The following is a 14,344-nucleotide window of genomic DNA, read 5'->3' as shown; positions in this document are numbered from 1 at the left end:
CCATATTATGTTAGAAGAAATATAAAAACATAAACCAATCAGTACATTATCCCAGTGATTCTCTGAGGTCTGAATAAGTCAATATAATCTCAGTAAAGAGCCTGATGTGACGCATCGAGTCCTAAAGTTCTTTAGAAAACTCAAAACATGAAACATGGAGTTAAAAAAGTAAAACACAAAAACAAACTGAGAATCAATGATGATGCAAAACTTCATTATTAAAGATTTTCATAATGACTATAAAGATTAAAATGTATAAAATCTTTTTTTTACTGACTTCAATGAACTTTTTGTGATGTTCTAATTTTTTGACCTGTAGTTTTGTAAACAATTTGCTGAACAGAAAACACAAAGAATGTTATTAAAAACTTTATTGCTCATTAAACAGACAGCAACCCACATTACATTAGAATAAATATAAAACCAAACATGAACCAATCGGCACATTATCCCAGTGATTCTCTGAGGTCTGAATAAATCAGTGAATCTCAGTAAAGAGCCTGATGTGACACATCGAGTCCTAAAGTTCTCTAGAAAACTCAAAACATGAAACATGGAGTTAAAAAAGGAAAAACCAAAACAGGCTGAGGAATATTAAAGCTGAGGATCAATGAATATGATGCAAAACTTCATTATTTAAAGATTTTTAGAAAGACTATAACAAAATAACAATATATACAGAATATTAAAATAATGTCCAGATAAATGCTGGATGTTCCCGAAAACTGCTCTAAGATCAGAGTTCCTGTGGGACATCCAGTTCTAAACTGGTTCAACTGGTTTCTGTGATGGAAGCTGAAGTTTCTCTGCAGTTTCCAGTAAAGCATCTTTTTATCTGTGGAGCTTTGAGGAACATTTTCCTGTCAACAGAAGAAGAAGCAGCAGAGAAAAGAGGTTTGAAGTGTCTTTATGATTCAAAGCTGAACTGAAAATGATTCCCATGTTTCCATCTCAGACCATTTCTGGTTCCAGGATGAAAATGAATCAGAGAGAAAAAAGATCAACTTTCCAGTTAATCCAGTTCAGATCAAAACTCCATGAAGCCTCTAAATGGAGCCCAGTTTGAATCGGATCTTTATTGATCCAAAGAGACAAACAATATCAGACACTAAATGACAGACATGAGAAAATAAACGGGAGGAAAGTCTTGGAGGTCAGAGGTCATCATCATGATCCAGTCAGAGTCTCTTTAGACTCAAACTGCTGCAGCTTCGACCTCTGAGGATCAGCAGGACACAGAGACCGTTCTCTACTTTACAGAGATCATCGCCTGCAGAGAGAAGAAGGAAGGAGAGATCAGATCAGTGAGTGTTTCCAGCCTCTCCAGCAGCAGTCAGTGACGCAGCACATCCAGTAGATGGTTTCCAGGCTGCAGTCAAACTGATCTCAGAGCTGTGACCAAGATGAACCTGATCACTTGTTTCCTGTTGAACTGAGAGAACAAGCAGATCTGAGATCAGATCTGCTGCTGCCACAGTTTGATGAATGAGGACCACTGTCTCTAGACATGTTGGACGGCTGGACGCTGGAGTCCAGCTGGACGTCCTGGAGACATGGACACAGCAACAACACTCATCTTCACACCAACACAAACACAGGAACACAGCAAGCTGCTGCTCCTCTGATTGGCTGATTGCTGTCTCTGTGTCCAATCAGGAAGCCTGAACCATTCTCCTCCCACTGAGAAGCTGCAGCTTTACTGGGAACACTGGAGCTTTGCTTTGATGCTAACTGGGTTTAGTTCAATATGCTGACAGCAGCTGGACTCACTACAAACATTTACTTACCATAAAGTCTTTACAAAACGGTTCAGCTGCTGAACATCTGAATTCTTCAGGTTGTTTCCTCTCAGGTTCAGTTCTGTCAGATGGAGGCTGTTGGACTTCAGAGCTGAGGCCAGAAAATCACAGCTGATCTTTGACAAACTGCAGTCAAACAACCTGAATAAAGAATAAAAGATGAGCTGAAGCCAACAGGATGCAGGTAAACCAGTCCAACAGAACCAGTTAAAGATTCTCATGAATATTAAAGCCAACAAGCTGCTGCTTCAATAAAGACCTGCTGACTTCAGAACCAGAACCAGAACCTGGTACTGGGTCATGTTGTGTTGGAGGATTTTAGTCAGTAAAATCATTCCAGGTTCTGATCAAAGTGTTGAAGCATCAATCATTGATTATTGATTTGTTCCTGTCAGATTCCAGGAATTCACTTTTCTAGACTGGGTTGAATGACCTTTGACCTGCTTGACATGAGGGGGATTTCTACACACTGGGGGTCTGAATGCTGTCCTGTTCTGACCTCAGGTCAGCAGGTCCAACTCAGTTACACAGAGGGACTAAATTAAACTCTGGATCCAGGAACAAACTCAGAAAATATTTATTAGAACAGAAGATATGAACTTTGATTTATGATCAATTATATATAATTATTCACTGAAATATTGATAATTATATAATTACAAACCACAATGTTTCCAGTCTGCAGCCTTTAGCCTGTAGAAAACCACAGAGCTCCTTCAGTCCAGAACCTTCCAGGTTGGTGTTTCTCAGGTTCAGTCCTGTCAGATGGGTCGGTTTGGACTTCAGAGCTGAGAACAGAGACGTCCAGCTGGTCTCTGACAACCTGCAGTCCCACAATCTGAATAAAGAATAAAAGATGAGCTGAAGCCAACAGGATGCAGTTAAAACTGAAATATGAACAAATAAATAATAAAATGTGGAAAATTAATTTCCCTGAATGTAAAAGAAACATGATGAACTGATTCTAACATCTGATCCAGTCAAACTGGTTTAAAGAGTCCAAACCAGCAGAACCAGAACATTTGATCAACAAAGAAACTCAAAGTTTTCTATGAGCAGCAGCCTGGATGAGGTGAGCTATTTCTGCTGGTTCCTGATCATCAGCTGGAGACCCGACTTGGTAACCGGATCAGAACCACTCAGTTTATTCATGAATGGCCTTGGGTTCTTCTTAAAGCTGCTGAAAGCCAATGGAGGCCATTATTTCCTAAGGAGACGTGACCTGATGAAGCTTCATCACAGAGACGAGGCTCCAACCGACTGACAGCTGTCAGACTGAAGAGGACGGTTCCTCTCTGACCCGGCCCAACAGAACCACAGCTTCAGGACAAAGTGAGGAACCTGCTGCTGCTGCAAACCTCACTGTCATTCAGCTCATCTAGATTTGCTTTTCTACAATCAGTCACTTCTTAGATGTTTCATTAATGATGGTTTGAACTGGTCAGTGTTTGTGGCTCGACCGGAGGAAAACATTTCATTCTGGATGTAAAGATGAGAATCAGAAATAAAACAATCTGAATCTTTACCAACCAAACTGAAACATCTCCATTGTTAATTAACTTCATTTGAATTATTTTACTCATTTTGTTCATCAGTCAGAAACATTTTAAAAACTGAAAAACAAAGTTCAATGATCTCAAAGTCTGAAATAAGAAAATCATTTATTTATAAGGTAAAATTGTTTGAAATTTGAATGTGACATTAAAAATATTGGTTTTAAATATCACAACAAAATTATTAATTAAACTAAGGATTAAAGTATCAATGAATGATTTTATTGTATAAATAGAGAAAACAAACCCCAGAATCTTCACTTTACTGACTGAACTCAGCAGGATCTCAATCAGATTCTTCATATCAGAGTCTCCAGCTTCATCTATGATGATCCAACTTATTTCCAGTTCAGTCAGATCTGGGTTGGACTTCAGAGCTGAAGCCAAAACTTCACATTCAGCCTTTTGGATCCAACAGCCACCAAGTCTGTGATGAGAGAAGAAATAAATTCAGTTCTAATGAAATCAATCTGGATCATAAACAGATAAAATATGATAACAGTGATGTCATCATGATGTCATCATCTGATCAACATCTGATCTTCAGTTTACTGAGTTTGACCCGACAGAGAGTCTGTGCAGCTCCTGACTAAAGTCCAGGTTCTGGTTCTGGTCCAGGCTTCATGTCCTCAGACCTTCAGCTCAGTCAGATGTTGAAGATCTTCTATCATCTGTGAAGGAAAGTTCAGTTTCTCTGCAGCATCAGAGCCTCAAAGGAGCTGCAGCAGCTGATGAAGAGGCTGACTGAGCTGAATGAAGGAAACTACTGGAGATGATGGAGAGGAGGAGGAACTGCTCACAGCTCTGACAAGTCACACTGACTTGGACTAGACCGTTTGGCTCCTTGAGATCTTCCACCAAGCAGGAAGTGAGTTATAAATGAAGTGAGCAGAGCAGGAAGTCCAGCCTGCTGTGGACCTCTGGCATCTCTGGGTTTGTTTAGCCCATATCTGCTGCTGCAGCATCTAGAATCCTCCTCATCATTAATAATAGTAGTATATTCTATAGAAACGTGGCTCCCAGCAGCAGATTATTAAATGCTGCCACAGAGGAAACTGGGAGCAGACCAGACACATGATGCTCCCAGTTGTGTCTCCGTTCATCTGCTGGATTTGATGCTGTAACAAGGTAGAAAGTGGACAGTCGTCAACCTGCTTCAGCTAAAAGCTGCAGATTGTTCTGGTCGTCCTGCAGAGCAGCAGCAGAACCGGTCCTGCTGCTCCTTCAGGTCTGGACCGTCCTCTGTTGACCTGAGAGGAACTGGGACAAACTGGTTGGAAGAGGGACACGTGTCTCTGCAGTGGTCTGTCCATCGTCTCAGAGGAACAAAGGTTTGGATGTCAGAAGAAATTGTTGCTAAACTCCTAAAGAGCTGAAGAGCAAAACCCCTGGAGGAGACGGAGCGTTTGGGTCCAGCAGCATCTTCATGGTGAAGCAGTGAAAGTTCTCCAGAACTAAAGAGGCTGGGATGTCTAAAGAGCTGAAGCTCATGTCTCTGCAGGTCTTCATGGAGGACAGCTAACAGCTTCAACAAAGGCTGCAGATGAAGAGTTGATGAGGAAAATGGTTCCAGCTCTGGAAGCAGAGTTCTCAGAGCTTTGGGAGGATCTGACAGAAACTAGGACTTTTTCTGGAACCAGACAACAATCACCACATTTTGGTCTCAGTTACAAACTCAGAGGAAACGAGTGGAGGAGGAAGAGGAGAGGATGATGACGGGATGAAGAAGACCAACACTGTTCACAAAGTTTATAATTAATGCAACGGTTTATTTTAATGGTTCAACTTTCCATCAAACCTAAACAATTATTTTATAAAAACAGTCAAAGATCCTAAAAGGTGAATTATGGAGCAGCAGCTCAATGAGTGAAGAGAGTTTAAAGTTTAAAAAGTCTCTCTGGCTGATTGGATCTGAGAGGAAATAGACATTTTCTAGAGTTCAGGGTTTTCTATTCATTTCAACCTGAAAACTGATAAAAAGTTAAATATTTTTAAAAGATCAAAATGTGTAAAAACCAGAAGCTGCAGCTGTCCTGGATGAACTGAATGTTTAGATGTTTGAATGGCTGAAATCATCCAGAGGATGAAGGAAGTAGTTAAAGGCCAAAAACATCCAGAATCAACTTGAAGAAAGAAGAAGAAACAGGAGGACAATAGTGCTGAATCAGCATTCACACAATGAAAACATCTGGACTCACCGAGCCTTTCTGCAGTTCCTCACAGCTGGAAACAGTCTCTGTCGTCCATCATCTGATGTGTTGTACTTCTCCAGGTCCAACTCATCCAGAACCTCTGACATCTGCAGCATGAAGGCCAGAGCTGAACAGTCAGTCTCTGAGAGCTTCTTCCCTGAATCCAGCAGCCGTTGGATCTCCTGATAAAATGAGACGTCGTTCATCTCCACCAGACAGTAGAAGATGTTGATGCTTCTGTCAGGAGAGATTCTATCAGTGTTCATCTCCTTCAGGTTGGTGATGATTCTCTGGATGGTTTCTGGACGGTTCTCTGTCTGACCCAGCAGATCCTCTAAGAGTCTCTGGTTGGACTCCACAGTGAGACCATGAAGGAAGCGGACAAACAGGTCCAGGTGGCCATTTTTACTGCTGAGGGATTTCTTCATGACTTTCTTCATGAAGTCATCTAGAGATGTTTCATTGTATTCTTCTCCCAGGAACGTCTTGATGACCTCTGACCTCCTGCTGGTGAAGCAGTGGAGCATGTAGACGGCAGCCAGAAACTCCTGGATGCTCAGATGAACAAAGGAGTAGACGGAGATGTTGCGCGTTCCTCTCTCCGTTTTAAACATCTCAGTGAAAACTCCTGAGAACAACGCAGCATCTTTGATGTTGATGCCACATTTATCAAGATCTTTGTCATAGAAGACCAGGTTTCCCTCCAGCAGCTGATCTAGAGCCAGTCTTCCTAGAGACTCAATCAGCTTCCTGTTCTCTGGACTCCAGATATTTTTTGTCTTTCGTCGTCCATCAAACTTTTCCTCCTTGATTTTGAGCTGAACCAGCAGGAACTCTATGTACATCTCAGTCAGGGTCTTGGGCAGCTCTCCTCCCTCTCTGGTCTCCATCACATCCTCCAGAACTTTAGCAGTGATCCAGCAGAAAACTGGGATGTGACACATGATGTGGAGACTTTTTGATTTCTGGATGTGGGAGATGATCCTGCTGGCCTTCTCTTCATCACCTCTGAATCTCTTCCTGAAGTACTCCTCCTTCTGGGGGTCAGTGAACCCTCTGACCTCTGTTACCATGTCAACGCACTCAGCAGGGATCTGATTGGCTGCTGCAGGTCGTGTGGTTATCCAGAGGAGAGCAGAGGGAAGCAGTTTCCCCCTGATGAGGTTTGTCAGCAGAACATCCACTGAGCTGGACTCTGTAGCATCAGTCAGGATCAGATTATCATCAAAGTCCAGAGGAAGTCGACTCTCATCCAGACCGTCAAAGATGAACAGAACCTGGAACTTTTTAAAGCTGCGGATTCCTGCGTCTTTAATATCTTCAAAGAAGTGATGAATCAGTTCCACCAAGCTGAACTTTTCTTCTTTCACTACATTCAGCTCTCTGAAAGTCAATGGAAATATGAACTGGATGTTCTGGTTGGTTCTGCCCTCAGCCCAGTCCAGAGTGAACTTCTGTGTTAACAGTGTTTTCCCAATGCCAGCCACTCCCATGGTCATCACTGTTCTGATTGGTTGATCACTTCCAGGTTTAAAGATGTCTTCTCTCCTGATTGTTTCTTGTCTCCTGGATGCTGTTTCAATCCGTCTGACCTCATGTTCCTGGTTGACCTCTCTAGTTAACCCCTCTGTGATGTGGAGCTCTGTGTAGATCTGGTTCAGAAAGGTTTGATTTCCAGGTTCAGCGACGCCTTCAGAGAGACTCTGGAACTTCTTCTTCAAGTTTAACTTGAGTTTCCGTTGACATTTTCCAGCTCCAGTCCCTGCATGGAGACAACACACTGTAAGGTCTGGACAGGCCACTGTAGCTGGGGAGAGTGACCAATGAAAACAGCAAACTGGGACACAATATTACGCAGCACTGGGTCAAGCCAGGGAACTGTTCTCTCCACTGTCCTGTTTACTCTTTACAAACCGACTTCCAGTAGAAATCCAGGTTCTGCCCTAAGCAGAAGGATTCAGAGACACTTTGATAGCTGGTTGTTTAGGGATAAACAGGAAAAACTGTATAAAAACCTTGGCAAGAACTTTTTGAACTTGATCTGCATCAAATGCCTGCAGCTCAGTTCAACAAGGAGGCCTTCTAGCCACCTCTTCTGTCTGGATGCATGTAGATGGACGGTAGACAGTCGGAGAGTTCATGTCATGCAGATCAGCAGCAGTTTATCATTTACTGGCCCTCAATGTTGGCGCTGCTGCATCACAGGGTGAATTTGGTAGCTGTCTGTGTGTTTCTGAAGGTTCTTCATCTGCAGCTGAATGGAACATTTTTATGTACTGGGTGCAGGAATTAAAACTAAAATGGGTTTTTATCTTGTGCATTGCTGCCATGTTTGTTTTTTTACAGTATTTTACGGTAAATATAAAGTTCCCAAAGTTTATATTTCATGAGCAGCACATCAGTCACCACAGGTGATGTTTAAATTAAAAAGCTGCTGAATCCAGAACGTCATTGAGCTCATGTGACTGTTTGATTAAGATTTTCTGTATTTGTTCGTTTCTCTTCTTTGATTTCAGTTGAATTCATTTTCTCATGTAATCATGTTTTAATTATTCAACATAACAGCAGAATTGTTGTAGAAATCCTCTTACTGCTCTGCAGACGGTCAGCCAGCTCCTCCTGCTTCATCTTCCTCAGGAAGTTCAGGGTGATCTTCATCACTGCCTCTCTGCTCCTCCTCTGCTCCTCATCCTCACTCTGACCCTCTGAGCATTCTGGGGCATCTGGACTCAGAACCTTTTGGATCTTCTTCAGCTCGTTCTTCACGAATGTGACAATGTTTTCCTCCAGCAGCTGGAACAGAATGAGAAGATATCAGACTAGATCTGAACATCAGGTCCATGTTGGACAGACTGACAGTCCTCTGGTCTACAGACTGAACAGAACCCATGTACAGACCATAAATATGGAGTCCAGCTGTGTTTGGTGCTGCTGGACAGACGGATCAGTGGGAACCTCTGAGCTCTGCAGATCCTCTCTGTGGAGGAACCAGGACAAATGAACCAGAATCTGTCTGTCCACACAGAGACAACATTATAGCTGCATGGCCACTTATAGTTAGATTTTCTATGTTACATTTTAATACCTGATGTATATGTGGCTCAGATTTGTATAGATAATCTATTCCAGAGTAGCTTTTGTGTGGATCTGAGTAAAATGTGTCGTCTCTCTTCTTGGGGTTGATATTTCTCCAAGCATCAATCAGACCAGCTCTTTATAATATTATTTAGCATTCTGGATGTCGTTGTCTGTGGCCCATAATCAGAAGAGTATCTAACTAATATATTATTTTAAACCGTATTAAAGTCTCCCCCCATCAGTTTCATTCCTTTTCCATCATCAGTTATTATTCTGACTGTTTGTTTCAGGAAACTGTCCTTCTCCTCATAAACATTTATTACTCAAATTGTCATTTCTCCAATTCGTCCTACAATCATTACATATCTTCCTTCTTTATCCTTTTCCTCTTTTTCAACTTCAAACAAAATCCCTATTTTGAGTCAAATTGCTGCCTTTTCCAAATGAAACAGAAAATGTCTGACCTGCCCTCTCCCTTCTCATTTTCTGTGTTGGTTCTCCATCAGGTGTGTCTCCTGTAATAAAGCTGCTGTGCATCACCTGAGCCAATGCTGGGTAACCAACCAAAGCCAACATTCAGTGAATCTTTAAGATCATTCATCCTGCCTGATGTCTCACTGAGCACTGAAGCAAAGAGACAGTAGAAAACAGGAGCAGGAAGAAAGACTTTTGAAGCTTTGAGTTTAAAAACCTTCTGCTTTAGTCTGTCTGTTCTTACTGTTTGAAAGAAATGTGTTTTTATCTTCATTTAGGTTCAAATCAGCTTAAGATGCAAAACTGCATGATCACAATCCAAGTAGATAAATGTTATGTTGTTGGTTAAATCTTGGATTTAACAAGAAAATAAAAAGTTTATGAAGAAACTTTTTCATTTCAAGGTTTTAGGGTTGAGTTTTGTTGTGGAGTTGGACAAAGTTTATCCCATGAATCAATCACTAGTCATCAATGTTAATAAATATCATGGAGCAGAAAATGGACGCATAATAAAGCCTCCTTTACTTTCTGCCTGTCTCCTCGTGTATCCAAGCCTAGAACCAGTCCTGCTCTGCAGAGTCACATGAACCAGTTAGAAACTGGTTTCTTACTCTGGTTCTGATGGTCCAGGTTCAGTACTAAAGACTGGATTTTCATCTTTGGACCGGTCACTCCTCACAGACGGACTGATGGGTCCTGGAGGTTTTGCTCTGTCCTTCTTTAGATCCAGATCTTCCATCTTCTGGACTTCAGTCAGCCTGAGAAAGAAACCAGAACCAGTCAGACCAGTGGTCCAGGTCCAGTAAGTGTCCTGTGAAGCAGAAAGCTGGTTCCCATCAGGAGTTCAGAGGATCAGAGTGAATCAGATGAATGAACAAGTGAACATTTCCTATGAACTAGTGAACTTGTTTAGCTCCCACAGTGGACCTGAACGCATCATGACTCTATTGTAACTCCGTATGGAGGGAGTCAGTGTGCAGAAGGTTCTGAGGGAGCAGCAGCTCAGGTCGGGTCCACAGCTCTCCTCCAGACAGAACCGGGTCCAGCTGGGATCTCAGCAACATGTCAGCCTCTGTGGTCATGTGAGCAGCTCAGCAGGATTTCCTCTCAGCTAAAGCTGCTTTCAGGGACCACAGCATCCAGCTGAGGTACCAGCTGGACCCACTGCAAGGAATCATGGGTAATCAGCTGCTTCAATGAGGGGATGAAGCCCCCAAACACTCAGCGAGGCCCGATTCTTTCTGCTGCAAGGAGCAACAAGAGGTAAAAATTAAAAAAGACCAAAGTCAGTGAAGAGGAAGAGAGGAAATCTGTGGACTGGTTAAAGCCGGTTCTGATCCAGACAAGAGAAACATCAGTTTGTGATGAACCCAGACTGATGAGGGACGGAGTGATGTGTTTCACTTTCTGCTGACTTCAACAAGCAGAGAAACTAGTTTAAAACTGTTTTTGTTCTGATTTTTAGCTTAAAAAGATTCACAGAGAGTCCCTACAACAAGAACACTGATGTAAAAAAGTTACATGAGGTTAACTTTTTTAGTTTAGTTTATTTAGGTTAGATTTGAGAAGGTCGTTGCTGCACACTCCACTCAAACAGATCAGATTCAGATGCAGCTGTCATGGTGGACCACTTTATCTCTAAAGCACTTAAAATAAAACAGCAGCTGACCAAAGGGCTGCAGGAAAATGAAAACAAATGATAAAATATAAGAAAAATAGAAATCAAACATCAGAAATACAAGTAGCAGTGCAGCATTAACCCTTGTGGGTGCAGGACTGAGGCAAACGTAGAGGTCTATGGAAAATGATGCAGGTTTTACGTGTGTGGGGTCGATTGGACCCCATTTCGACATACAAGGTGAAGACAAGGGTTTTAACCCTATAGCTCACTCAGGGTTAAAACCCAGAGAATTAAATGGGTTTTAAGTGAGTTTTTAAAAGTTGTATCATAGAGTTGATCATTCACCAGGTTAACTCCGCAGTTACTGAGCTGTGTGTTTATGGTTTGTGTTTTATTTGTCTCATAATGTATCCTCACTTAGAATCACTTTATAAGCAGCAACGTCTCACAATAAAACATTTCATTTAATCTAATTCCTTCCTAGATCAGGCCTTTAATAAAGTAATCAGAGCGCTGCTGTGGGGACCACACCCTATGAGAGACGAGGGACCCAGACCGAGGTGGCCGAGGCCCCGGGAAGCCTCGGAGGGTTTATCGGTCAGAAAGGCTCCAGAGAGCCGAGAGAGACTCGGAGGGACCCGGAGCGGCAACACTTACCTCTGTTAACAAGTCAACATGTTATTTCCACCCTCCGCTCAAAATGGAGGCTGACTTGAAGAAAAATAACAAAGTTAGTTTCAGTTTCTTTTTCACAGAAAGTCAGGTGACTTGTGTTTTCTTGTGCGTCCAGAATCAAAGTTTGATTCATTTGAATAAATATTAACAGTTCAGTTTGAGTTTACAAAGTGAAATAAAACTAGAATAAAGATTAAAAAAACTTTCAGTATTTCTGTTTTGCTGTTATTGAAGAAGATTTGGAGCTGAGCAGCTTTTAGTTCTGCAGAACAAACGAGTTTAACAGGTTTTTGATTGTGGATTATGAGCGCTCACTGCCCTCTAGTGGTCAACTATCGTAACTACAGATATCCCACTACATACTAACCAGGTCATTTGTTTAACTCAGTGGTTCCCAAACTTTTTCTTCTGCGCCGCCCCCCCCCATAGATTACAAATGGCTGTCTGGTTGAAACTACGCGTGTGACGGGGGGGAATCGACTTTTTTGGGGGGCAAAATGAATGTACGTAGCTGAAAATAGACACCAACATCGGTAGCCTACAAGGTACTTGTTAAGCTTAAGGTTCTGTATTGATATTAGCTAGTCATCTTTTAGCTAACATTACCTGCATCCAGCAGCTTTACTCAACTCAGTCGGTTAGTTTGGAGGGAAAAACTGTGAAAAGTTCTTTGCGTTTTGCTGGTTTGCTGCCGTGATTCTAACACAAACCTACGTAGCTCCGCCCAGCAGCAGCAGGTCTCCTTCACAGGTGTAAACCCAGGGCGAGCGTCGTAGCGCTTATGTTGCGTTTAAAGGCGGCTCGGAAAAACAGGTTACAACATGTTAACGGATTAAACAGTTTTAACTGCTGATAAAAGTGACAGAGGACACAAATATGGGAAGTGTGAAAGCCTCTACTGTATCAAATTGACATAGGAATAACAGAGAGTTGGCCATTCTAAGGTAAAAACCCAGCGCATACAGTGTTCATGTTTTGTTTTGTTTTTTTCATCCAGACGGCTTCCCGCGCCCCCCCTGCAATGACACGGCGCACCCCCTAGGGGGCGCGCCCCACAGTTTGGGAACCTCTGGTTTAACTTAATTTGTTCTCATTTTCACCTTTATCAGGTCAAATAAAATCAGCTTAAATTAATGTTGTTAAAGAGCCACTGCAGGGTTAATAAATGGAAAAGAAAATTAAACTTACTTAGTTAAAAATCCTCACAAAAAGAGGATGTCTGTAACTTTAAGAATCAAGTAAAATTTACACATCTGGCAACGAAGTATGTGGAGGAGAGGAAATACTAAAATTAAAGCTGCCATTGTGGAACAAAGACATAAGGTTTGTGGCTGTTTCTTTAAAACATCTATCCATCCATCCATCCATCCATCCATCCATTTTCTTTACGCCCTTGTCCCTTAGTGGGGTCAGGAGGTGCTGGTGCCCATCTCCAGCTAACGTTCCGGGCGAGAGGCGGGGTACACCGTGGACAGGTCGCCAGTCTATCGCAGGGCAACACAGAGACAAACAACCATGCACACACACTCACACCTAGGGGCAATTTGGAGAGGCCAATTAACCTGATAGTCATGTTTTTGGACTGTGGGAGGAAACCGGAGTACCCAGAGAAAACCCACACATGCACAGGGAGAACATGCAAACTCCATGCAGAAAGACCGGGGCTGGGAATCGAACCCAGAACAGCTCTACCAACTGCACCACTGTGCAGCCTAAAACATCTATGTAATAATTAATAATTATATTAAACACTGTACATGGTTACTACATTACACAAACATAATTATCACAGTTAACAATTTAAGTCATTGATAGAGAAAATGTATTAACAAAAGGCATATCAATTTTATTTCAACATTATGTAGTCAGGGTTTACAACTTAAGAAGACATCCATGTAGGGTCCTTGGCGGGTGCCAGTCTGCAGTGAACTGATGGATGACAGAGGCAATGCTATACTGTAGTGAGCAGTTTGAAGCAGAAGTCCCACCATGTGATCCACAGGGCTTTAGCTGAGCACAAACTTCATGCACTTCGTTTCCACAGGCACCACAGCAGAATCAAGTGTAACCTGTTAATATGTATGTTAAAGGTCAGCTAAAGCTGAGCCAGTCAGGTCCAGGTGGCACAGGCCTTATTACATAAAGTATTTGAATGTAGGATTTCATTTTTTAGTCTTAGAGTTTAATTATGATCAAAATGATGCATTTCAATTAAAATAAGTCATATCCAGAATATTCAATGAAATTATACATTATATAAGTGGTTAATAATATTTATATAATGTATAAAGTTAGTATACATTATATAAGTATAATTATATATACTACACACATCCTCCTTTTCATGCAGGTCTTTAAATAAAGACCTGGACTAAAAATTATCTTTTCATCCTGCATTGCGATGCTCGTAAATTAAGGAAGGATAACCTATCCTCAATGGCTTTTGTTTTTTTTTTTACAAGTATTTACCTGCAAGACAAAGAAAATGATTAGTGACCAAATGATCGCAGAAGGCCTACATTCAAGGACTCTGTTCAGGCGGTCATTGACGTCAATCTGTGACGTGTGATTCGGGATTTGAGTTTGAAATCCGAGGATCACGTCACCAATGACCAGCTGAGCCAATCAGGTGCAGATGACGCACAGGCCTTATTACTATTTGAATGTGTTATTTCGCTTTTTCATCTTAAATTTTAATTATTTTCAAAGCAAAGCATCTCAATTAAAATAAGTCATTAAAAGCTTATACATTTAATGAGTATATAGTTATGTTTTTTATAAACTAGTAGAATATTTTCTTTTTTGTTTTTCCAAATATTGACAAGGCAACAAAAAGACAGTTTCTAAATTGTCACAGATGATCTGCATTCAAAGACCGTAAATAAATACTGTGATTAAGATTTAAATATCTATTGCTATATATCTACATCTTTCTATTTCACATGTCATGTG

General features: G+C 41.5%; 1 protein-coding gene across 2 annotated transcripts; it reads right to left on the bottom strand.

The window, feature by feature from the left end:
- Positions 1–356: 356 nt before the first annotated feature.
- On the bottom strand, positions 357–11,764 carry LOC106927239 (NLR family CARD domain-containing protein 3-like). Of its 2 annotated transcripts, none has more exons than XM_088011732.1 (9): positions 11,375–11,764; positions 9,708–9,907; positions 8,443–8,521; positions 8,136–8,337; positions 5,551–7,306; positions 3,600–3,779; positions 2,464–2,637; positions 1,788–1,940; positions 357–1,270 (listed from the first exon to the last, which is right to left on the bottom strand). In XM_088011732.1, exons 2-9 carry the CDS (start codon positions 9,833–9,835, stop codon positions 1,264–1,266), a joined length of 2,679 nt encoding a protein of 892 aa, XP_087867858.1. In that variant the 5' UTR covers positions 9,836–9,907; positions 11,375–11,764; the 3' UTR covers positions 357–1,263. The 2 variants fall into 2 exon arrangements, with proteins under 2 accessions (XP_087867858.1, XP_087867850.1); XM_088011724.1 differs by having other exon boundaries at positions 9,708–9,854; positions 11,375–11,763.
- Between the last annotated feature and the right edge of the window lie 2,580 nt (positions 11,765–14,344).

Source organism: Poecilia mexicana, unplaced genomic scaffold, assembly GCF_051168715.1.
Source record: "Poecilia mexicana isolate PSO_F unplaced genomic scaffold, ASM5116871v1 scaffold_2, whole genome shotgun sequence".
NCBI classification, from domain to species: Eukaryota; Metazoa; Chordata; class Actinopteri; order Cyprinodontiformes; family Poeciliidae; genus Poecilia; species Poecilia mexicana.
This window is presented reverse-complemented; position numbering and strand designations above follow the sequence as displayed.